General features: G+C 43.2%; 1 protein-coding gene across 3 annotated transcripts; it reads left to right on the top strand.

Annotated features, from left to right (window-relative positions):
- Positions 1–236: 236 nt before the first annotated feature.
- On the top strand, positions 237–25,487 carry csnk1a1 (casein kinase 1, alpha 1). Of its 3 annotated transcripts, none has more exons than XM_076047994.1 (11): positions 237–996; positions 1,244–1,350; positions 9,784–9,910; positions 10,714–10,812; positions 16,408–16,491; positions 19,924–20,063; positions 20,763–20,841; positions 21,177–21,251; positions 21,338–21,444; positions 21,961–22,073; positions 24,637–25,487. In XM_076047994.1, the coding sequence occupies exons 1-11, from the start codon at positions 874–876 to the stop codon at positions 24,642–24,644; spliced, it is 1,062 nt and encodes a 353-aa protein (XP_075904109.1). In that variant the 5' UTR covers positions 237–873; the 3' UTR covers positions 24,645–25,487. The 3 variants fall into 3 exon arrangements, with proteins under 3 accessions (XP_075904109.1, XP_075904108.1, XP_075904110.1); XM_076047993.1 differs by having other exon boundaries at positions 21,961–22,109; XM_076047995.1 differs by lacking the exon at positions 16,408–16,491 and having other exon boundaries at positions 238–996; positions 21,961–22,109.
- The last annotated feature ends 990 nt before the right edge of the window (positions 25,488–26,477 follow it).

Genomic DNA, 26,477 nt, shown 5'->3' with positions numbered 1-26,477 from the left:
TTTCCGACAGAAGTTTGTATACTACTGCAGTAAACCGTTGTGTTTATAAATGTCCATCGGTCGGATTAAAAAAAATATATATCGCAGTTGTTTACTTGGTGCACTATGTTCTCGATAAAGATATGTTATTGATATGATAAACATAAAGAGACTTAACAGTTAACGATTCGTTTATTTTCCTACTGTACCTGAAGGGGCCGTGAGATAGATAATCACTTGTAACGGAAGGCAGCTGAGAGAAGGATAAGAGAAAAAAAACACAAGATGGCGGAGTGAGTAGGTAGCGCTTTGTACGGAGAGTTGCAAGCCTCGAAAAAAAATAGCAAGAAACGATCGAAAAGGATTCCGGAGACGACGAAGAATCAGAACAATCGATCGAAAAGGCAGCATTGCCCCTCAGGAAAGAGGAGATCGAGATATTATAATCTCCGACCGTCTTCCGCCGACGTTAGCTCCGTGCTAACATTAGCCGACGTTTAATTTCGCCAAAGTTTGCAACTCGAGGAAGCTGCGTGGTTGTCGAAGGCCGTAAGCTTCTTCGGGCTAGTTTTGTGTTTGGGGGGGAATATTTACATTTATGTACACGTTTCTTAAACAAACCTGGACACGGATGCGGCATTTATCTGGGTGGTTTTTTTTATGGAATCCTTTGTATGTGTCAGCGTTTAGCTGTTCTATCTCTTGAACAGCGTTGAGGGACATTTTAAAAAAAAAAACCTGTTTGCTGCGCTATTAAGTCAACGCATTTTATAGGTCTGTCACGGAATCCGTTTCCTGGACTCGAAAAGGATTCAATATTCCCCCACCGGCTTTCCCCGTTTGCTGTTCATTTCCGAAGGAGAACCAAGTGGAAATTGTCATTTGGTGGACATTATGGCGAGCAGCAGTGGCTCGAAAACCGAATTCATTGTCGGTGGAAAATACAAGCTTGTCAGAAAAATCGGATCTGGATCGTTCGGTGACATATATCTGGCCATCAACATCACGAATGGAGAGGTAAAGTGCTACGTTAACACCCGCATTGGACGAGATGTTCGTCGAAAAATGTGGTTGTTTTTTTTATTTTATTTAGGTCGAGTGTATTAGCAGCTTAAGCGAGCAGCGAATTGTGAGGACGTTGGACGTGGAAAGCTGCTAGCAAGATGTCGTCGAATTTTGTCATTCATTTGTGTTGCGTGTCGTTAAAACTGGCGCAGTGAAGTTGGGAATATATGTGTTTTTTTTCTGCTTCTGTCATTTTCAGGAGGTAGCTGTAAAATTGGAATCACAGAAAGCCAGACACCCGCAGTTGCTATACGAAAGCAAGCTTTACAAAATCCTCCAAGGCGGTGTTGGAATCCCACACATTAGGTAAGAAGTCTTTTCATATTCATCCCAATGGGTGTTTTCTCCGATCATTAACAACTACACAGTGCGTTATTTCTTTTCCTTTTTTTTGCTAAAGGGTGGCTATGGAAAAGTGGTTTAAGGCCTGCTTAATCTGCCTGATGTCAATGTAGCCTGGCGTAATTCACCGCTATCGATTTCCGCCATGCTAAAAAATGTTTTAATAATAACAGCAGCGCGGTCGCTCGTCGTCCGTAATGTCGCGCGGATACTCGACACGAATGTCGGCTGGGGTGGCCGTTTTTATTTTCTCGTGCTTGTTTTTTATTCCTCGTCCGAGCTGTCGCTTGGCGAGAAAGGGAAACTGTGTGGTTGGAAATGGCCGCTCCTCTTTTGTTGTGTCGAGCTCCCAACATGTCCTCTCTCCGTCTTAGAAAATGGCGGCGGAGCAGCGGTGCCAAAACAATAGTTTTCATTCCCTCCAACAAGCGACTTGTTGACTTTTATTTACCCGTCAACTCGTCGCATCAGTGGCCACGGTGTCGTATTACTCGGTTGTGTGCGTTTATATCTCAATAAGGGCCGGCTTGTGTCTTTTGTTTGAAGGTACTTGGTGCCTCTGTCCGCTGTATTTGTTTAGTCTTGGGGCTGACGGTGCAGTGGTGGTGGTGGTGGTGGTTGTTGTTTAAAAAAAAAAAAAAAAAAATCCTGTCGCATGATCCACCGTGTAAAGTCTTCAAGTGTGTGTTTACTCGAGGCTGTAATGTAGTAGTGTATGGTCAAATATGATGGGGATGTTGTATGAGTACTATTAAGGAAACAAAGGAAAAATCATTCCACCAATTCAAATATTGCAGTGGATTCTAACCGCAGTTGCCCAACAGTCCTAAAGGCAGTCGGTGTCAGTGTGGAATTCCGAGGCAAAGGCGTCGTTTCATGTGTGAGATTTAAGACCAGTCAAAAGTTTGTATACACCTGTTTGTTCTTCATCTTGACTACTTTCTACACTGTAGACACGCTGAAGACATCAAATGTATGACCAAGTAATGTGAATTAATGTGGTAAAAGAAAAAAAATAATTTATGTTATATTGATTTTATATGAAGGGTGGCAATTCTAGATCATCTAAATTATAAAACGTGTTTGAGTTATTTCACACTCCTTTTTTGTTGAATACGTATTTCATATGTGTTCATTCATAGTTTTGATGCCTTGAGTGACAAATCTATAGTGTCAGTAGTCATGAAAATGAAAGAAAAACCATGAAGTCAGAAGTGTGTCCAAACAGTTGACTGGTAGTAAAAGGGTAATGAATGATGGTGAAGCAAATCTTCTAGTACAAGTAAAAAATATTGAGTATTGCCACTCGGCAAAGGAACTTCTGAACAAGCTTGTTTGGAAGTTATTTTGTGGGTGAGAAGTAAATCCATCAACCGATACTTCAGACATGCTTTTACCCTGAGATTAACTCCACCCCTCCAACACACACCTCACTCTCGGTTTGGACCGAGCGTGTAACATTCTATCCATGTGTCAATCTGTGTCTCACCAGCAGCAGCACTGGTGTTGGTTCGACCATCCTAGACACAATGAGTACCTACAGCACTGCTGCTCCCTGGCTGTGTTGGCGAAAGTTGCATTTGTTCCACGCTAAGAAGGCAAACCTTCGTCCGGCTTTGAATTTATCCTGACCACTACTGTCTCGATATTTCCAAACTATTACTCCACAAAGTAGATCTGATTTTCTACTGAAATATGACGCGAAAGCTTGGCAGACATAGCAGCATTAATACTGAAGGGCTGCACTTGTTGAATGTAGGTTACATTTTTCAGACTGCCCGGTATTTAGGCACAAAATATTCTGCTGCGTTTTTTTTTTTAGTGTAGTTTTGCTTAACTCTCCAAAATCTTGTATAAAAATTGTTGGTATTAACGACTCGGTTGTTTGTATCCACCTCGGCCTGCCAAGTAACTGCGCAATGATTGAGGTGGACCGGTCTGCGCCAGAATGTCAAGGTTGGAGTTTGTCCCAGTCCAGCACTGGTGTGGACTCGTTCAACATTTGGGCACCTGACAATTTCCTTTTTATTTTATTTTATAAATAATTGGTTGTTTGTTAAATCTGCAACGTCATTTTTCGATGATCATGTAAGAGAGGGGACACAGTAATGTTTCAGTCATTTGGTACGGTTATTTGGATTAACAGAAAATGTGAAATATGCATCAGAACAGAATTGAAGCTCCCCATAGAGCCTCCTTTTGTTTGAAATAATAATAATAATGATAATTAACAGCCTCAAGACGTTTCCTTTAGCCTCCAATGATGTCTGAATCCTGGGTGAAGGTATTTTCGACCATTAATGCGTTCATTTACGGTTAACGGTTGTCGAGCACGAGCAGCCCGCTTCAAATCACCCCAATGGTTTCCATTGACGGATAAATGGGTTCTCTGCAGGAATTCTTGAGTGGATGTCTGGCAGTGTGTTGGGTTCTGTATTGGAAATATCCAGGCCTGGTGTGACTTTAACTTTGCGACAGGTTGTTAATCATTATTCTCAAGAACTCGCTGAAATTGAGTGGAATCCACGCAAACCTCAACTCCCACAAGATTCCCATTAGCAGCACAGCAAAAACAGAAGAGTCCTCTTCTGCATCACTCACTCGTACAGCTTTCCCCCCTGACAAGTGCACTTTATTGTCGAATGAATGAAGCACAGTGAACCCCATCCATAGCAAGATGACCTTGAAGGTCTTTGGAGGCGGTCTGTGGGTTGTCTTTGACCATCCTTTGTGTTTGGCGATTGGCCTGCCACTTCTGGCCTCCAGGCCCCCCGTTTCTCTGCACTTCCATTTTCTCAGTGTAGAAACTGATGGCTGAAATCTCTGAGATAACGTTTTATATCCTCCTCCTCCTCCCCCAGCCCCCCCCAAAATCACAGTGCAGAACTATCGTTGTGTTCAGGTCATTTGAAAGTTTTTTTGAAGTCCTCCAGTGTTGTCTCTCTTCATATAGTCAAAGGGAATGACTCGCAGTTGACTATTTTCAATGCAGTTTCTCCTCATTGGATGCTCCCGACTATGAAGTTCAAGTTTGTTGAGCTCATCGCATCAATTTTGTGTTCCAGTTAATCATAAAGTCGTCGGATATTCAAACCAACAACATGGTGCCCACATTTACGCTCGTGTCCCATTTTGTTTTTCGATGCATATTGCAAATTTTCTGTTAACCCAATGAATGTAATTTCATTTCTGAAATATTACGGTGTCCATCAGTTACTTGACAGCTCAAATATAAGTTGCAGGTCCAAACACCCCAAAGATTTATAAATGCAAATAATGAATAGTTAGGGGTGCCCAGCTGTTTCCACAGGACTGGCTGAGATGTAGGTTATTTTTTTGTGTTCAGTATTCCTGTTCAATAGTCACAATTTCCCACTGCATTTTAGTGACGGAATAACAATTTTTGTCTAACGTTCGTTCAGGATGATCTGCTTTGAAAAATAAATGAATGGAATGTTGCAGCTACTGGCGCCTCCCTACCGGCATTGACACATTTTTGCGTTTCAAATGTCAAGACTGCTTGTTTTTTTTCCCCCTGCAAGAATGTTCAATTAAAACCACCCTTCAATCACATTCCATTTTGACGGGCGAGTTCCCCAGCAGTGGTGGAATTGAACTTCCATGGTTTAACAGGAAGTGCGACTGCGTATGTCCAGAATTCTGAACCCTGCTTTCATGCCTTGGAATACCTCGGCTATATAAGTCAGAAATGACTGCTGAAGAGAAATATTATGTCTTGTACTCATTTCAGGCAAGACAAAAGAATGAGCCGGCCGTACTTTTGAAAGGTGATGGTAACAGCTTGACACTGCAAAGCCGGGACAAAGAGAGTCCTCTGGAACAAAAGCGACCAACACTCACAGTAAAATGCTGTATAATATTTGGTGCTTATTGGGGGTAATCGCTGCACTGACTGAAATGTTTAACCTACATTAACAATTTCATACTTCCCTAAGTCCTGCCCCCCCGCACTTCCCTCCCCCACTGTTATTGTTGCAGTGTCTGGCAAGCGTTCAGATCCGTTTCCTTCACACCATGTGTACGTGGATTTTTATTTTATTTATTTTTTTGTCACATAGACAGGACTGCAATGTGTATTTGAGTGGTAGGGTGATGTCAATAAAAGACAATCAAATTGAGGTGAAGGCCCACCATCCATTCGTATTGGAAGAACAAATCCGGAAATATTATTCGTTAGCATATTTTTGTATCATTACCGGAACGACGGAACGACATTTCCACATTTGTGTGGACGACCGCACACACCGTGATGGTACCGACTGGTTCAGCTGCCCATGAAGGTTCAAACCTTCCATTCTGATGTTGGGACACACTTGTATTTGTGTCTTATGGAATAGCCAAATGTCTAGCCTCCCAATTCATGGGCTAATATTCCCGCTTACAGTTCACGCGAGACACTGGCTGCATTTCCATTACCCCCAGAATTGCGCAAAGCCTAAATATGGCAATAAAAAAACTGTCATGGAAGCACAGCTATCGGGACAGCGCTGGCAATGAATGGCAGCTAGCTTGAGGGATGGATGTAACGGTTAGCTGGCCAGAAGCCCCTCCCCTCAGCTCACCGTCTCCTCTCTGAGAAGTATTTTAACTTGCTGACCTGAATTTGCAATCTGCGGCTTATGTGGCACGGTGTGTAGATATGGTTAATAAAGTAATGATAATTTAGACGGATGAACTTTGCAAATCATCTCAGTGGCAGGAAGTCCGGGTGCTTTTACAGCAACAAAGCGCTGTTTATCCATATCAGTATCCTGAATTGGAATGACAACTACCGACTTATCTTCAACTACCTTTGCCCTCTGTCCACCGAGGCCAGACATGCTGGACTTGAATGCTCCTGTTGTTCAGACCTCGCTCTCATCTCGCTGACGTCATGTTAATTCTGGTGGGGGTGGGAGGGTGGGCGATCTCGATCCCGACGGAAATGTCTGATCCTCGTGCAAAATCTTTCAATCCGTTCCAAGAGCCGTCCGTGTCTGTGTTCTTCACGTTGTCAGCTGGAACAAATCCAAGTGATTCCTGCCTGCCATTCTGCTCGTAAAATGTGGAATGGGTTTTTCTCTAAGGAGGTGTGGCCCATATAACTCTGTGCCATTAGCTGGGTTTCCATTACAGTTTTTTTTTTTCGCAAAATAAAAGCGATATTTCTGAAATTGTGAAGTGTTTAGTCGGGACGGTCGAGTGAAACGCCGCCAGAATGAGAGACAGTTTGACGTCTTTGTCCAATCGGATGGTTGCCAGGTCTAATTAGATGTGCATTGTTTTATTGATGGTGTGAATTTTTACGTGTTTTTCACGTTTCTTTTGTTTCAAATAAGACATTTTGCGAACCTTGATTTGTTTTGTTTTTTCAGTGCTACAAGAGCCAGCGTTCTTGTTTACTCGTAGTTTGAGTCTTGGAATTGAAAGAATGTGTACAATCAGTACGACACCCTTACAGTTGCATATTTGTTTTCAGGCACCTCCCTTTCTGACCTACACTTACCTTTAGTTTTGTTTTGAGACATCCAGTGCCTGGTGGGTGGAGTTTATTACCGCCTTATAAAATTAACAACAACGATAATGTTTGAAGCAACGCTCTAAAGCAGAGTTTAAGTATTAGAAAAGTATCGGCGGTGATAAAATGTGGTCGGGACGCCACCGGCGCTACACTACTGAAGAGGTGGCAGCAATGAGTTCAGTTTGAGGGCCTTGTTATGGATTTAATGGATTCAATTTGGTGGTCGTTGTTTTGTTTGGGTGGAAAACAAACGCACTCGCAAAATAAAAGCAATATTTGTAAAGTTTCGACAAAGTACAATTGTGATTTGCAAGTGTTTCCATTGAATGGTGTGAAGTGCAGAAGCCTCTGGTTCTCCCGCGAGACCGCACTTCTCCCTCATTTCCCTCTCCTGGAATTCCTCGTATAAATCTGCATTTCAATGTTTTCTGTAACGAATGGTTGGATTTTCCTCTTTGATCACTTGTTAGTATACATATATTAAATATTACATTTCTTGCTTCCAAACATAGGAAACGCAGCTTGTGAGATTTGTTAGAAGTGAGAACTCCAGAGTTTCCCTCGTTTCCAGGGTAACGCACTCAAAAAGTTTTTCCTCCACGCTCCCTGGAATACAACCCCAGATCAGTTACTAAGAGGTCTTTGAAGGACCTGCCACCATACACGAGACTGTACCATTCTCACACACACCCTTTTTCTTTCTTTTTTCTTTTTTTAATGTGGGTGTGGCATCACTGCCCCTCAGCCTCAGGGTTGGTAGCCATCTTCCCTGCAAGCTAGTACTAGTGGTTGGCCAATCACAAGGGAGCGAGCGGGGCAATGAGAAACTGCTCGTTGAAGCAGCTTCACTCGGAAGAACTTCTCAAATATGCTTTACATTCAAGACTTGGGGAGTTGTGGAACTGCAGATGAGGTGCAACCTGTTTGTTTTGCCTCAATATGTTGGTCTCCGGTGCGCCATCTAGCGGTGAAAACGTTGTTTTACCACTTGAACAAAGCATTTCGCACTGCATTTATTCCTCGGCCAACGAGTGTTCTCTCCCAGTTTGTACCCAATGTGTCTGCACTTTGTTTCAACAAAGACTTTGGTAACTGTAACTGCGTCTCCTCCTCCACCTCCTCCACCTCCTCTCACAGTGCCAGATTGGTAGAATGGTCTTTCAAATGCCAGACTGCCTCATTCTTTCTGTTTTTACACACCTTCCAGAGGCAACTTTAGTTCTTTTTAACTGTAAATGATGAATTTGTGGGCTACACAGCTGATGTATTGGATCTTCACAGCTTAAGTTTCCACCTCTAAAAGTGTAAATGTGAGATAATACAGCAGGAAGAAAGTAGTTCATCTAAAACATTTTTTAGGGTGTGCGGGGGGGAAATTGCGCCAGAGAATTGTGCCCTCAATTTTAACGTCACAAAAAAAGACACTCACATTTTCCCATAGTCAGCCTTACTAGTGACTATTGATTGAACTTTAAATGTTGCACACAGGCCTCTTGTTGCAACAGCCGTGTCGGAGCCTGTTCAACAAGCCAAACCTGCTGCCCCTCCTTCATTCCTTGAACAAACTGACTTTTTAAATACAGCACCTATGATGGCGTCTCCCCGCCCCTCGCCAGGACTCACTTTTACATTGTCACTTCAAAGCTTTTCATTCAGCAAGGACACTCGATGACGCTGGTAGTCTTTCCTCCCCCTCTTCCTCCCAAGTCCCACTTTAAAATCCACGTTGGGTTCAGTCAATACATGGAAACTTTGTCCTAGTTTTGATGATGGTGCTCAGTTCATGGTGCCACTTGAAGACCTCAAAACCTACATGGTGCTTCTCTTTCCTCCGCTCTAGCTATACACTGAGTGTATAATTAATTCACGTTCTGCAGCAATGTCAATGTTCCATAAATTATGGAATTTTGTTTTCCACACCTATGGGCAGGAATAATTAATAGCGGCGTTTCAAAATCTTTATTTAATATGCTTATTATATTCTCATGAAAAATGGCTTCTTTCCTTTTAAATTATTATGATTATTATGATTAAGGACTGAGCTCAAGTGATTGGCTCTGGAATATCGCCGGTCTCGCTGAGGCCATGTTGTTCATTTATACCCAAATTTTAACCCCAAACGTGCTCCAAAATTCAGCAAATTTGTCAAATAAACCCCCCCACAAAACTCCAGGGTGCCAGGATTCACTCTATAGCGCCATCTAGAAACAGTAAAGCGGCCATCCTTATTAAATGACCTGGCGTTTTGGTGACTGAACTACCACCAAATGCTGAGCCATCGCTCCTTTCCGCTCGCTCACTGCTCGAACTGCTGGATTCTTTTTGCAGTGCACCGCCTGTGTGCGCACTGCACTGTGTTTAAAATGTCAACAGTCGGTTCAGAGAGAGACGACTCCCGACACGCCTCGGCCAAGCATGTGCACACACGCCGCGTGTGGGTGTGGGGCACCCGACGAATTTGATGTCTTTTCTTTCATTCTCGTGACTTTTGACATTGCAGTTGCTCACTGAAGGCATGAAAACTACCTGTGAACACACACGGAATTATTTAGTAAACAATAAAAGTATATTGAATCTCTTCAAAATAGCTGCCGTTCATAAAAAGCACACTGAGTTATCGAAGGTGTTTTTCTTTGCAGCATAATTCCATATACATCTTGCTCATGTATTTGATGTCTTCAGTATCTATCTGCATTGGAGAAAGTTGTAAAGGTGTTACGGCGTGTCCAGACTTTTGACTGGTGGTGTTATATCTAAATTCCTGCAAAACACTGGAAAGAAATGCACACTCTTTGATGTTTTTACCTGGTTTTTAATTTGTTCTGTTTCAAAGTAACCACACTAAAGATGAAAAATGAACTTGTGTCAACCAACAGGTGGTATGGCCAGGAGAAAGACTACAACGTCCTAGTCATGGACCTGCTGGGGCCCAGCCTTGAGGACCTGTTCAACTTCTGCTCTCGGCGTTTCACCATGAAGACGGTCCTTATGCTTGCAGACCAGGTAGCTCAGACACACCTGGCTCACCGTCTTCACTGCAGAGGTTTAGAGAACCTGTTGAAAGCAGGTCTTAACATTTTGTGACACACCTTCCCAACCCCCCCCACCCCCCTACCGCTGGAGGCTAACTGCACAATGCAAGTTCAAGTCAGACCTTTTGAGTGCAGCAGCGTAAATGTCACTGTGGTCGCCTGAATGAATGAGGGATCGCCGGGTTGACTTTCAGAGACGTGTCAACGGCAATAATGACGTTTTCATCCTCGGCTAAAATTATACAGCTATTTATATTCATCACGTAACATGATACATGAAGAAAAACCAAACGTAAAGCAACTGAAAACCATAAATAAACTGGACCTGGATCTGTTGCTGTTAAAACTGCACTTCAGTGGATAGCAGGGAACACGCATGCTTGCATACATGCGTGTTCCCTGCTATCCACTCGTGTTCCTCTTGACTTCTTTGGGGTTAATTATGGAGCCACATGACTCCTCTCTGGCCTTGGAGCAGCCTGGGAGAACAGCGCCCACTATCCCCAGGGGTGGAACTGATCCAGTCTTAAAACACTACTCGCAAGTGTTTGAAAAAGTTTCTGTGCTCATACACTGAAGCAACGCAGGACTCACTAAAGATGTTTTGTTCATATGCATGTTCAACCTCACAAGACAAGTTGAGATTCTCAGAGACAATAATAATAATAATAATAATAATAATGCATATTTGATGGGTTTTCTAATTCATTTTTCTGAGAATTTAACCTTGGAAACTTGGCGAAATGTTTGACAGTTGTCCTATTTTATCCGCAGATGATCAGCAGAATTGAATATGTACACACCAAGAACTTCATCCACAGAGATATCAAACCAGATAACTTCCTCATGGGCATCGGTCGCCACTGTAATAAGGTAAGCATGGCGAATTACTCTTTCTAATCAAGCATTACACCATGCATTGATCATATGGAGGTGGTGGCACTCTTTTGACAGCATTGTATGTACAGTGTATGTGGAAAGTATGAAGCGCTCCACTTTTCCCACGTTATACAGCCTTATGCCAAAATTAATGGATTTCGAGCGCACAACTTTTGGACTTTTTATTACATTTATCACAAATTAAAAACTTAAGAACTCTCATGTACATGGGTGTTCACAACCTTTGCCATGAAGCTCGAAATTTAGCACCGTTGCATCCAGTTTCCACTGATCATCCTTGAAATCTTTCTGCAGCTTAATCTTTTTTTTTCTTTTTTTTGCATTCTTTCTCTGTTAAAGTGTACTAGTAAATAAAATGACAGACCTCACCTTTCTTTATAAGTGGGGAAACTATCAAATACATATTTTCCTCACAGTAGCCGACTATCTAAGGTCCCACAGTGTGGTTGGTTGGTACATGTCAGGGCACAACCCAAGCCTGAATTCAGAGGCGTTGTCAGTTGACCTTAGCCAGGAGTGATGTCTTGAGGTTCATATCTTGGGTCAGTGAGCCTGGTGGTTGCTCTGTGAGAGCCCCACGGTTCCCCTGTGGAGAGAAGAGAACTTTCCAGAAGGACCACCATCGTCATCACGATAGACTGGCACGACAGAAGCCACTCCTTAGTAAAAGGCACGTGGCAGCATGTCTGCAGTTTGCCGAAAAGCACTTGGTAATCAAACTGTGAGACGTGACATCTTCTGGTCTGATGAGACAAAGATTGAACTCTGTGGTGTCGAAGCCAGGAGCCCAGACTTGAGTCTGGTTGAACGTCTCTTCTAGAGAGGGTGAGAGATTTGAAAATGCATTGAACAAAGGCTGTTCATGCTTATGTACATGTGTTGGTACGTGTCTTTCATTTTTAATACATTTGGCAAAAAATTACAAAGAAGCAGTTGGTATGATTTTGTGTCCAATGTCCAAAATTGTGAACAAAACAAAGAAGAATGTACGGCTTTTAGCGAAGGAATTGATGTATACTGCTGTTGCGTTTAAAACTCGTCCAGCAAGCGAGATGAAAAGCCACCTTAGAAATGCAAGTCTGAATTTCATATTTAATATTTAAAAGTCCCAATGCTTCATATCCCCTTTTGATGCAGTTGTGAGAGATTCAATAATTTAGCGCACGTTTCGTGTGAGTGTGGGGTTTTTTTGTTTTGTTTTTCACTTTTTAACAAATAACAATCATCACAAAATGATTGGTTTGTTGATTGTAGCATAGTTCTTTGTTTTAATACAAAAAGTTGGTAGGTTGCAATTCAAAGCCAAAAAATGTAATATTATAGCCTTTTATTAAAATGATTAGAAATATGCCACAATCAACAACTGATAGATTTTGATATTGTTTGCTTTTTTTTTTTTTTTTTTTTAAACTGCTAAATGAAACCCACAGACACAAAAGGTGCCCTAAACTATAGAACCACTCGTACATTTCTTTATTTCTTGTATTGTCACTTTCACTATTTACTTTTCTGTGTTCTGGAACACAACGTTTGAACATTCTGAAACGCGCTAGTTCTGCCCGAGGTATCCAGGATGAAACACTCGCAGATATACATATACATACACACAAAGACACACATTGCTCTTGCACACATGCATCACAAGAACACAGATAGCAGGTCACGCAGGGTGCGTCAGCAAGTTATCTGTTGCAGTTACCTTTTATGCATAACATGAACAAGACCAGCAGTGAATGCTTGGAACATTGAGGCCCCTTTCATTTTTAGAGCACTGTATAGATGACAATCGTGCCCAAATGTCACTGTTTTCACCAAATCTCTCCACTTTAATGTGACTATCTTTATATTGCATATCAAGCGACATGAGATGTGTCCAAAGAAAATTACAAGTAAACACTTTTTTTCTCCCCCTGATGAAAAATGTTGAGTTTCATCCACCACACCAAAACAATATTGACAATATGTGCTTGGCGTTATAGATGTCCTTTGTTTCAACAAGGCCATGCATCCTATCATAGGTTAAAAATGAGTAAAGTATTTAGGCTAGGGTTAGCATTACTACTTGCTTGCACTGTATGCCATACATCTGGCCAACCCCTCGATTAACTGCAAACAGGCGTGTCCACATTCCTGTTTATTGTAATGTTGGTCGACGACACATTGTGGTGACCCTTGGAAAAAAGGCGTGACAAAAAATACCTCTTCAGAAACATTAGTCAGTGGCAGAGTTTGCACCCCAGCTGAGTACACATTAATGTTTAGCAGCACGCGTGCAGCAAGATGAACCGGTTAGAGCCTCTGTCCCCAAGTCAGTCTTCACATACATATAATACAATTTCAATGTTCTGCCCGTCACTCTTTTTGTTCATCTCATTTAATCCCTATTTGTGTCTGAGATTATCAAACATGTATTATCAAAATCTTATTCATGGTTGAAACCTTCCTCTCGCAGTTCAAGCTTCTTGGCTTCAAACCACTAGACCTGCTAAGCATGACGCACCTAATTAGTAATGTGACAATTATAATTTGTTTTTTACTTATTTCACATATTTACAAGTCTGGCACTATTACAACACTTTATTATTTGACATTGTTCGAGTTCTAATGGTACTTATACAAACAACTTTCTTTTCACCCCTAACTATCCTGCATGCCTCTGTTTGTTCGTACTGTCACCTGACCACAGCGGTCTTCCCAAGTTGAAGGAAGACCGCTTAGTTGCAGCCAGTAGTTAATACATTGTAGCGTGTAGAAATAAATAGTTTCACCAATGTGACCTTCATAATTCTGTTGCTGTTCCGCTGCTGTTAGTTTGTTAGTTAATGTTGGTGTTAATGCCCACATCTGAACCCACAGGTGCCAAAATGTCCTTTTTCATTGCCACCTAGAAGAACTCAAATGGCAACTACGGCCTGTAGGAATATGAATGAATGAATGAATGAAACAAACACTCAGCTTTTGGTCTCATCCAGACCTCCCAACCACACATTGACACCCCTGACCTCAATCCAAGTGGATGTCCTGAATTTGTCGACCCTTTTTCCCAACGGTATCCTAGCCAAGCGTGTCTCCTGTGGGATTCAGTTTTGATGATGGACTTGGGAGACATTGCTGATGAAAAGGTTCTGAACAACTTGGGAGTGGCTTGCTGGTTTGGATTTTACAAGTTTCATGGCATAGTTGTTTTTTTTTTGTCAGTTGCTCTCACAGATTACAAAGGCATTTAATGGGAATTAAATGCACATGATTTCTCACCTCTCAGTGGCTAAACTCTGCATCTGTGTGATTGAGCCTGTTGAGTGTCTTCCATGCTCCTACTATTAGCTGTTGTAATATGGGAGTTATTGAGACCTACTACAGATTCATTTAATTTGGCAACTAATCTGCTCGGCGACATAAATCCCATTGCCCGTCGTACATCCAGAGTAAAGTCGGAGTTCTGGGAATGAATAAATGTGAGCTGGTGTCTGGTTTGCAGGAAGTTGAAGCGATGATCTTGTTGTAGGTAGGTGTGGGCGTGAGACTCGCAGGTTGATCAGGGCCTGGGTGTGAGTCTCAGGCTCAGCTTCTTCCCAGGTGGGTCTTTCTTCCTAAGCCACAGCCTCTGGGTTCGTTTACATGGTCTCCCCGTCATTCCTGATAAATTCTTTCAATTTGAGTCTTTGAGTGTTTTTAAGGAGTGTAGCCTTAAGCACCTTTTGCACCTTTGCCGTAATGGCACTTTGTGGTTTTTTCAGACCATTTGCATTTTCACACTGACTGAGGGCAACGCACAAGAATTCCAGTGTACCTGTCGTAACGTGTTCTAGCCATCATAATCCCATTTACAGGAACACTGGGAAGTGAAAGTCAGCAGATTGCTTTTGGGTTCCCATGTTCCCATTTGTATGAGTGTGTGTATATATATAATAGGGCTGTCATTATCAACTTGTTAATCGCCATGAGCTTAAATACAAGCTATAATGTGCTAATTTCTTAAATAGCATCTCAGTCAACAGCCTTCTGTCCCTTCCATTCACCCATTGTCAGGCTTTCAAGCTCTAATGCTACATTTCAACTCTTGATCACGCTAAAGTTAGTTTGATTAGTGTTTTTTTATTTTTTTATTTTTTTTACAGTTTCTACATTTCGAACAGCGTCATTAGTTCAACTAACGACATACACACTGACGATCCAGGTTCTGAATGAATGCAAGACTCAACACACACCTGTGGATGAAAGTACATCAAAAAAAGCCAACTAAAGTGATTCCTGAATGGGCGGCGACTGAATTGCTTTGATCCATTGTGCGCCTTACTGTGGCGGGAAACAAAAACGGGAACTGAATGAAACCAAGAAGGGAACAAAAGTGGAACTTCTGCAAAATGCATGTGTAATGAGTGGGTCTAGTTGCACTGTTTTGAAAGAGAAAATACAAAAGATAATAAAGGGAATCCTTCGTGCTCATTTGGTTTCCGATGAAGACACTCCGGTAAGAATCGCTTTACATTAATATGGACCGGAAAACTGTCTTGAAATGCAAAGTGACAGAGTTTTAAACATGCACAGGTCATTTCCAGAATAGTTGCCGCCTTTTCGCTGAATAACGTTTGTATTCTGTGTGAAACCGCTTAAAACCAGAGCTATAAGAAAAATGTACATGCAAATGACTTGTATGAAATATAGCACCTGGTTTGTGAAGGCCTTGTGTTTGGTTTATTTGGAGTCATTGGATCATCTGAGGAAACAAACCCCAGGACATTGAGTTTTGTTAATTTTGACCCAAACAATTTAATTTCTGAAGTTTTTATTGTTTCCAAAATAACTATCCCCTCACAATCTTAGCTTCTGAAGGTCAGTATGTATTACACGGGTGGATGTTTTACCGAATGTAGTTTTACACTGCTGTGCACCCCACCAAGCTAGCTTCCACAGGGCTTTGGCTGCGAAGGCAGGGACGAAGAGATTGACTTGCGTTGCCTTAATTAGGCAGCCAGTTAACAGTGAGCCGAAGAGCGTCAACACTGTTATGGTATATTGTATTGTAGATTGTAGACGCAGTAAAATGAGCTTTTCTTGAAGTTCAGTTAGCAACATGTCACCAACAGCCCTTTTGGGAAAGACATGGCACTTGTCGTTGTAGATGAGTTTATCACAGGCTCATTGGTGGCCAGAATTCAGCACCGCCCCCACCTTCAAGAAACCATGTTGCCTCTCTGCCATTTTCTCTTTTTAATTATTGCTAAATATTGAGTTTTTCCACTAAAAGGTTTTCCTTTTTTTGGAACAATCACATGTTTTTAAATGCTGTAGTTCACCCCACGGTCCCTCTAGGACCATACAGGCTGATTGAACATCTGTACACTACATATGAATAGTTGCTCTTTTATATTGCTTCACTTTATCATATGTAGGACTAACTTTAGATGTACAGAAGGAAGTATTTACACTGGCCAGAGAGGATACTGAGGCTGTCTAAGAGTCAGCAAAAAGGTCAGAGAAAAAGTGCCTGTTCTCATACTAACTGTGACTAATGGTGGATAGAGGCTGTGTTATTTTTGACCCCTGCCCCTCTACTGTCTGCCCTAGTGTTTAGACTCGTCAGTGGGGAAGAGGAAAAGAAGCTTGGCTGTTAGCTCGTCTCAGGACCCATCTTTCTCAGGATTAAACCAGGTGTGGCCTTTACTACAACACCAGCTACCTAATAACAGTAGTTCTCCCTTTGCATTTGTCGGTAATTGCAATGTCTCAAGTCAATTCTGTCATCCGCAACCATTCTGCAACAGTACCCAGTCATGACCGCTCCACTCACTGGTCAAGTAGATTGTCAAGTTATTTACTACTGTATATACATCATGTCAAATGACTCTATGAAGTGTATTCACGTCTCACAGCAGCACATTTGCACCCGTTTGTCATTTGTAAAATGTGAGGGAATGTGAGGATGTTGTTGTGGAGAGCAGAAATGCGTAACTTCAACTATAGAATTCCTTATTTAAATGATTTCATCTTCATGCTGAAAATGTTTTTGTTTTTTTCATATTTAATTTTCTCCTACTCTTGTACTCTCCACTTGTACAAAAAGTTTGTACAAGTGGAAGAATTTTTAATTTTTTTGTTATTTTGAAAATGTTGTGGCATCTGCTCATCTTGGCTGTTGAATTATGTGAATTGAAACCAACACAAACACTTTGGTTAAAACAATTTCCATTGGCTTAATAAGTTGAGCTGCGTCAGTCTGTTATGCGTCTCTGTGGTACTGATCTCACGTCAATGTCTCACACTAGAGATTTAAAAACAAACAAAAAGACAACACACAAACGGATGAAATTGTTTAATACAGAAACGGGCTACACCAGTATGATCTTCCTTATACTGTGTAGCATGAGATTTGACGCACCAGTGTCTCATTTTATGCATGGTTGCCTCCAAATACTAAATTAAACTGCCTAAACTCATAAACTCATATCTATAATCTTCATACATACGTTTTATAAGTAGTAGTAGTATTAACGTGGTGGACCAAAAACACACAATCTTACAATGTCTGTGCCACAGGTGAGGGACAGTTGTCACCAGTGCGTCTCCCTTGTGAGGGGGAGCCTGGAATTGTTAGGGAATGTGTTGGGAGCGCAGTAGTGATGGTTGGTTAAATGCATGCGCAGGGGTAAAGAGTTGTCATGGCTGACTGTCACTCAGAGTCCTGGTTGGCTTTCATACGTCCAACACCTTCCTCCTGGAAGCTCCAATGTTCAGAGTTGAGGCCCACCGTCACCACACAACACAAGCACAAAGCAACTTTTCTGTGTTTGATGGTTTTAAAACAAAAGCCCATCGGTCGTCAAGTACAAAGACCGACTTGGTTTGTTTCCACCCATTATTTTGCATGACTCTATACACTAGGTTAGGTAACTTGATTCTGTAACTTAAGCAATTATGAAGTCGCTTAAATTGCTTCTGTACTGTGCAGAAGAGCAAATGCACACCCCAAAGCGCGCGCCCCCCCCCCCGGCCTAAACTTGCATGACCCCCAACTGTGCTTCAGCATGGTTACGTCTGCTTCGACAACAGACACATGGCCTGACGTCATCAACATTTGGAGATGTGTGGTTACAGCGGCGTCGACTGTGCTTTTCACACATGCTCCACCCGTCTGTCTCTCACTGCTCCACCCGTCTGTCTCTCACTGCTTGGGCTCTTGAGCTCTTATCATGCCATAGAAACGCCAACTGTGTTTCTATGCTACTACGCTCGGACGAGACGGTCCAATTTTTTGCTCGACTTCCTACGTGAGAAGACGCCTCCGCAGGCTTTGTAGACGTGGTCGTGTCACTGCCCCCACACTTCCAGAGCGAAGGGTCGCCTTTCCCACTAGCCAGCTGTAGCAGCGAACGACTAGTCGGGGATAGTAGGCTGTTCCAAGGTGGAGCCACGGATGGAGCAGGTTGGGGACGAAGAAGTTTTGGGGGTCGTTGTTGAAGTAGAAAGAAAAGTCAGTGACTTAAAATGCCTCAAACCAAGTTGACAGCCTGGTTAAGGATAGGGTTCCTTGGCAGTATTGGCAGTCCCAGTGGGTGGAGCCCGCCTACCAATGATCTGAAAGTCGGTCGTTCAAGGGTTTAAGGGGGGGTGCATTACTTAGAAAGTCAGAGTCATCACGACAGCAATTTTTCTGTGTGGATTGTCGGGCATTTTCAATGCAACAAAAAACATCACCCTTTCATATTTCTTTTTTTCCTTCCCTGTGACACGTTTGGGAAGGAATGGTGGAGGGGGGGGCGATCATTCCATTGTACATGATTTGGCCCCGCCCCGCCAATAAAGTGAAAATGTCTTGACTCGAATGTGAGTGGGTTAAAATGTTTGTTTTTAGTGGATAGTCATAAACTTTGTTTATTTTCAATTGATGTGGTTTTGTTTGTTTAATTGGATCTGATGTTAAAAAATAGATTGTGGTTTACTCGGATCTGTGCTTTGAATTATTGTTACGAGACAACATTGCCTTTGCTAGTCAGTAAAGCACCGGAACCATGGGAAAACTCTACCCTTGCATCCCTGTATATATACACACACACACACATACAGAGAGAAGCTTCCAGAATGTGTCCGTATTTTTTTTCACGGTACCAAATGGAAGGCGTGACGTTGTCACTTTCAGTGCTTCCACATTTTAAACCTCCATCAGGGGACACAAATCTTCTTTTTATTTTATTTTTTTGAACATTGTTCAAAGTATCGTTTCTGTACCGTGAGTTCTTACTCTGTAATCACCAATAGTTGTAATGTGTTGCTCTTTGTGAACATCTCCCTGTTAAACTCGGCTTCTTTCACCTCGCACGACTTTGCCCTCGCGCAACAGTTGTTTTTTTTCTTCAGTTTTTTCCCCGTGGTGAAATCTCCCCGAGAGGCCGACACGTCTTTCTTTCTTTCGTTCTTCCCTCGTCAGTCAGCACGCCGTCATCTGACTCCTGCACCGCTCAACCAGTTTTGCCCCGTGCCCCTCCCACCACGCTCGCACACTCACACGCTGACACACCAACACCTACCCACACTTGGTGTGTGTGTGTGTGTGTGTGTGTGTGTGTGTGTGTGTGTGTGTGTGTGTGTGTGTGTGTGTGTGTGTGTGTGTGTGTGTGTGTGTGTGTGTGTGTGTGTGTGTGTGTGTGTGTGTGTGTGTGTGTGTGTGTGTGTGTGTGTGTGTGTCATCAGGCGCCATGAATCAAACCGTGACTCACGTTGCACCGACACCGGCCCGCTTGCATCGTATACACCCCATAAGTATCAGGAAACCATGATCCTCAGCGTGCGCGTCCTGCGTTAAAACATCTTTTGGCATAGTTTCATTCCCCCGTGAGTGGCAATAAAGGACGGGTTGAGCGTTTTTTGCCGAAGCACAAGTGTGAAATCAAAGAGTGTTGAGCCGCTGGAAGGTGAAAGCGGAGAGGTTTTGTCTCTTGGGTTGCGACAGTGAGACGACAGCGAGGCGTTTTCCAGCCCAACCTGTGAATATTGAGCGCAGCAGCAGCAGCTTTAAAGTTGTCTTTGTCCTCTCCCTGCCTTTGCATTAACCCCTGTTCCTCTCATGTCTTCTCTCTTCCTCACCAGTTGTTCCTTATTGACTTTGGCTTGGCGAAGAAGTACAGAGACAACCGCACTCGACAACACATCCCCTACAGAGAAGACAAAAACTTGACCGGCACAGCGCGCTACGCCTCCATCAACGCACATCTGGGCATTGAACAGAGGTGCGTACGCCTTTCCAATCAGACATTGACGTCTTCAGTCAAACCATGTTGCCTTTATGTCTCTCGTTGACTGGATAATGGTTTATTAACAAGTGTAGAAATGGTCAATAGCAGAACTAGACAAAATTATTATTGATATTGTTTTATTATTATAATTACAATCATTCTATACATGAATATATATATATATGTTCTATCTATGTAGACTTAGAGAATTTCTCCAGTGTTCTTACAGTTGAATTCCTGCACTATTATTACTGCAGTTGTCTTTTCTTGTTTTCTGTCATCTAGTTGTATAAACTTAATTTAGTTCATAAGTTTGTTTATTTATTTGAGTTTAGTGGTAGGTTTATATAAGTTTATACTTCCTCCTCCCCCTTTTCGGACATGAATAACATTATTTTTTTTACTGGCGTTTGCTTACTTATCCTTTTTATTTATTTATTTATTTACTTTTCTTTCTCAATCAATCAAATGAAATCAAGACAACTGACGGTCTGTAGAAATAGTCTCTGTAGTGTTTGCTGGCTCGCCTGTTGGCAAAATATCAACCAAAATACGGCTCTGTTGTTGTTTTTGTTCAAAGTGCAGAGCTGCTTACACATTAAAAGGCCACGGTTGAGAGGAGCTTTGGTCGTCTGCTTTGCTCTGAAGAGTCATATTAATATTGACATTAATAATGGTGATATTTGTTGACAGTCGCCGAGATGACATGGAGTCACTAGGCTACGTGCTGATGTACTTCAACAGAACCAGCCTACCGTGGCAGGGACTGAAGGTATGAACACGCTGCTTTCTGGTGAACAGTCCCACCCCCCCACTCCCCCTCCTGTTGGCTCTGTTCTTCTGCTTTTACAAAGGGCTCTGTTCATTTTTCCTTTAAATCCACATTAAATAAATCTGCACATTTTCTCTGTTGTTGGGAGACCACGGGAAACTACGCATTAATGAGCATTTATGTCAGCATTATTACTCATAAATGATCAGGTCAGTGTTTCTTAATGCTTAACTAATGCTTAACAGCGTGTACTTATGATAAAGTATCACCCAGCGTAGCAAGAGAAGTGAAAAGATGAGCCGAGTGATGAGAGCTTTGCCGTCGTTGCTCTGCAGGCGGCCACAAAGAAGCAGAAGTACGAGAAGATTTCAGAGAAGAAGATGTCCACCCCTGTCGAGGTCCTCTGTAAGGTGAGAGTGTGTCAGCGCGGCCGCACTCTCCTTCACACCTCTCGCTCTGCGCTCTGTCATTAACACGGCTGTGTGCTCCACCTCAGGGCTTCCCTGCCGAGTTCGCCATGTATTTGAACTACTGCCGCGGCTTGCGCTTCGAAGAGGCTCCCGACTACATGTACCTGCGTCAACTGTTTCGAATCCTCTTCAGGTAAACCCCTCGCGATGCAACCAAAGGTGGCAGAGTGGAGTTGACGGTCGATGAATTGCATGAGTGTTGTAGGAAGAATGTCCAGACTTTGAGTCCCTGTATAATGTTTTTGAAACCAAACTTTTTTTCTTTTTTTTTTATGGACTCTGGCCGCTCAGACGTCCTTAAGATCTGAAGTTGTACACACACGTGGAGCCACTGTAGTACTTTACAACAGCGGTCCCCAACCACCGGGTCTGTGGGTCATTTGGTACCGGGCCGGACAGAAAGAATAATGAACTTCTGTTAAATTAATCCTGTTTCATTCATCATTTGAGTCTGAACAATTTTATTTTGAAAAATGAGCGGATATTTTTTTTTATGTTGTTGTCGCCATATTAAGAGGACGCTGCTAATAAAGTTCCAAATGTGTACACGGTGGACTCACTGCTGCCAGGATGTCTCTCCTCGTCCACCCATCGCAGAACAAATGTCTCAAGTCTTACGGTTGTGCGACCCCCGTTTTCCCCCCTCCAGGACTCTGAACCACCAGTACGACTACACGTTTGACTGGACCATGCTGAAACAGAAAGCAGCCCAACAGGGAGCCTCATCCGGGGGCCAAGGCCAGCAGGCACCGACCCCCACAGGCAAGCAAACTGACAAACCCAAGCCTAACATGAAAGGTTAGTAGCAAACAGCCAAGCGACGTTTGATTTTTTTACAGACACCAATTGCTTATTTATACATTAGGGTCTTTGCCCAAACCGTGTGAAGGCCTTTTTGTATTTTGGAAACTGAGAGAATTTTATTTTATATTATTATTATTATTTATTTATTTATTTTACTTTTGTTTCTATTACTGACAGCCTTTTTTTTTTTTTTTTTTTCTGAGACCCCAGTGTCCCTGGTCAGATATCAAAATTAAGAAATAATCCAAATTGAGGTTTATTACTGTTGGATTAATAAGTTTGAGAAACAAACTTTTTTTTTTTTTTGACACAATTGGTTTGTCTTGCACAGGCAAAGACGTCCTTGGGTAATTTGACTACTAACTTTGCAAATGCTACTTTGCCTCCTCTGGGACGAGATGGGCGCTTCTTTGTGGGATCGTTTCCTGCCAATCAACTTGTTTTTGATCCAAACTCAACTTTTTTCTTCTGCAGTTCATCTTTATTAACCTTCCCCTTGAAAAACTCAACCAATCAGAAAGTGTCTTTGTTTTTCCTCCTCGCACAACACTCGAGCATGACGTTGATTATCCTCCGAGGTGCTGAGCAGTAGCGCCACCGCCAGCTGCGAATCATGCTTTCTCATTGATGTCACTGTGTGCCGATGTCGGAATGTATCGGTCCTACACCGCAGCCGGATCATCAGATTATAACTCGGCTGCTGTTAGCGATGAGGCGAGAAGCTAGCTGAGTTTCCATGGCAGTTTTCCACAAAGTACAAGTGACATTTGCAGGTGTTTTCCATTGAGTGGTGTGAAGCGCATAAACGGTACTTCTGGTCAGGTCTTGTCCAGTACGCCGCTGTGAGGAGGACGGAGGCAGAAAACATTTTGCCATAGAACTATTTTTTTTAAGGTAGAAGGAGGTAGAGAGAGACGGTGGCTGTGGCTCAATTCAGGGTCTGCATCCTTGGAAGGAAGCGTCCTCCCAAGGACCCGGCCCAGAAGGACCGACCCAAACCCCGCCTCCCCGGTAACCACACGGGACGGTCCAGCCTTCGGCGTATTTCCTGGTTGCGTCACCGCCGTTCCCTCCTGCTGGCCAACCCCGGAAGTGACGTTTTCATAGCATCAAGCTAACCGTTGGTTCGCCATCCAACGATAGCGTTGGATGTTCAAATAAATAAAAACCCTGCGTTAAAAACTGAATGTTCGATGTGAAATTTCAATACTTAAATGTATAAGTCGTGTCTTTGCCAGTAGGTGGCGCTAATTTCAGCTGACTTCCCAGGATGCTTTGCATGCAGCTGCAAATACACGCAGAAGGAGGTGAAGGATAGTAGAGGTGCAGCCTTGGAATGGGCTAACAGGAGGGCGCATTGCGTGTACGCATTTGGAGCGTCCTTCTGACTCCTGGGAATTGGGAGGAGCCTTCACGCAGTGCTATGACGCAACTTCCTTTCAAATGCAGCCTTAGGAGGATGCAGAGCCTGAATTGAGACACAGCCAGAGACGGGGGGGGGGCCTCAGTGCATCAAGGGCGCCCCCTAGCAGTCTGTAGCAGCGTAGGATTGGTTGATCTTTTAAGTGTCCTGCTCATGGGGTGACCGTGGTGCCTCCGTTTTGCTAGCCAGTGTTTTCCTCTCTTTCCCAGGCATTGCAAGCACAGTTGGCTGAGTGTGGAGCGTTGCATGCTTTCACCAACATCATTCAAGTTTAAACCATCGTTTTCTCAAAGTTCCAAGTTCAACATCGATAGAAAATGGCAGAATGCAGAGGATTTGGTCCCACAAATCAATCAATAGTTTATTAATATTGCACCTTTCAGACATGAAATTCAACCCAAGGTGCTTGACAGCGAACTACAGTGACCTGCGCCCAAAAACCTGTAGGAAAACTCCTTTTATTGTACTGTGAAGTACACTTTTATACAGGTATTTATGGGCAAGCACTGATACTTGCAGGAACAGCGTACTTTACCTCGGTGTAAACTTCATACTTGGCTCAGTTTCCCCTCCTGACTGCAGTCGTTTCTGACAGGGTAGCACCACGACGACTTGTATACAAACAAATAGAATATGAGTACTTTGCATTTCAATACAGACAACTTCATAAGGCCACTACGCTTTAGCTCTGGTTCTGGTTCTGTCCTGCTGCAGTGGAAAACATGACGGCAACAAAATGTTGTGAAAGATTAAAAAAAAAACAATTTCTGTTGTAGTTTAATCTGTGTTTGAAACACCAAGATTTATTGATGTATTGATGGATCGACTGACTGATTGATTGATGGATCGATTGATCGATTGGATGGATCGATTGATTGATTACATGGACTTTGTGACGCCTCGCCCCTCCGCCAATGAAACGTCTCTCCTGCTTCACTTTCCTGTCCCTGCAAACAGTTTCCCGCCACTCGCCTCCGTCGTCGTCGCACGGGATTCACACTTCCTGGTGCGGCGTTCCCAGTTCCCGGGAACTGACTGACTGTCCCGCCTCCGTCCTGACCGCCTTTCCCCCCCTCCTCCCCCCCCCCTCCCCTGCAGGTTTTTGAGCGCTGGCTGACCACAGCGGAGCTCCGAGAAGCGTTGGCGTCCAGGACCAACCAAGCGTCTCTCTTCTGGAAATCAAAGCGCGACAGCGAAAGTCTCTCTCCTTCCATGATAACGCTCTATGTAATGGAAATGTATAGATTTACACACAGTGCTGTGACATCTATATATTCATCTGTGTATATATATAAAAACAAAAAAAACAAACTCTGCACTCCTAAACAAAAGAATTTAAAAAGAAACAATTTTTTTGGATGTGGAGGCTGTAGCCCCTCGCTTCACCCGCAGACATGCAGACATCCTTTGCCCCTCCCCCGCCCCCGCCCTCCCCCGCCCCTACCCCCATCCTTACCTCTTTTTGGTGTTGACTTTTATTTTTCAGAATCAGAATTTAAGAAGGTAGTCAGCTGGGCCATTGATTATGTTTTATGTTCTTTTCTCTCCTCATTAAAGCATCTCTCCTTCACTTTGTTTTTGGTTTTTTTGACTCCCTCCTTTTACTACTAAGCAGTTTTAAAAATGTGTAAACCTCAAAACTGATCTCCACTTTGTTTTCCGAAATAACGAATGATACAACCCTGTATTTCATTTACTGAAAAGAATCAAATGTTTTGTTTTGTTTTTTTCTCTCTCTCTCTTGGTCTGTCTCTCTCTCTCTCTCTTACGTTCATTAGAATATGCCTGTTGACAGTATAAGCAGCTTCTGGCAAAAGGTCAAAGGTAGAAATGATACTCTGGTTCTATTCCTCTCTTTAGAGCTCTGAATTAAATCTGTTGTAAAACTTATGGTCTTCTCCAAAAAAAAAAAAGAAAAAAATACCAATAAAAACATAAAATAACTCTGAGCTCGATTGTTGATAAGTGTCTAAATTGGAATTCTGATCATCTGTCACGGTTTCCCTGAGCATTTCTTCCCTCCTGATGGTGTTTCATGTTTCTCAATAGTTGGAAGCAACGTTTCGGACGGCTGCACTTTGAGCGTCTTAATAAAACATTAATTGTGAGATGCCAAGTTGTCCGAGATGTCCACTTTTCTGACCGTGTAGTGCGTTGGCCCTGCGGCTTGGGTTGGGTTGTGTTGTGTTGTGTTGGATGATTTTCAGCCATTCCGTGGTCCAGTCTACTGTGTGTTCCTGTGGGAAACCTCAGTTGTTGGAAGCTGGAGGCTCGACGGTCTCTCTCGAGGTCTCTCAGACCAACCCTCCGTCGTTGCTTCTCCTCTTCCCGGCTCTTCATTCACTTTCCCGCCGGTTCGTTCGGCACTTTCCACTCCCGCGTCCTCCTTGAGAACGTCTACATACGCCAGGACGGGACGCCCACCATTCCAAACGCCCGCGTTTTGGTTCCCTTGGCGCCGATTCTCTGGCCGGCACTTCACGCCGTCTCTGCCAGGGTCCAGCTGGCCCTGTTCTCCTGGCTGCGTTCTTCTCGCTCAGCCATGGTGTTCCCTCGAGAGAAGAAGTCCCAGTGATCGTCACATCCCAAAGGATGCCACATTTGTCCTCCCATTTGGTTCTTCCATCCATCTCGCTCGCCATTTCTTTGGTACTTCCTACTCCTGTGTCCATGTCCGGAGGTCCTTGTGTTGTTTTCCCATTGCACCAATTAGCTGCCCGACAGTTCGTGACCTCTCTGACGGTGTTGCTCTCATTCTCCTGGCTGCCATCTTCTCGCTCACCTCTTAAAGTTAAAGTACCCCCCCCACCCCCCCCACTTCCAACCCTGAATACTGAGGGCCAAGCAGGGAGGCTTCTTGGCTCCTTGGGCTTCTGTCTTTAGTCTTTGGTCCGAGCTGGCCGGGAATGGAACCCACAACCTACCAGTCTCGGACACAG

This window comes from Nelusetta ayraudi, unplaced genomic scaffold, assembly GCF_046127955.1.
Source record: "Nelusetta ayraudi isolate G7.1 ecotype Tasmania unplaced genomic scaffold, CSIRO-AGI_Nayr_v1 ptg000097l, whole genome shotgun sequence".
Classification (NCBI taxonomy): Eukaryota; Metazoa; Chordata; class Actinopteri; order Tetraodontiformes; family Monacanthidae; genus Nelusetta; species Nelusetta ayraudi.
This window is presented reverse-complemented; position numbering and strand designations above follow the sequence as displayed.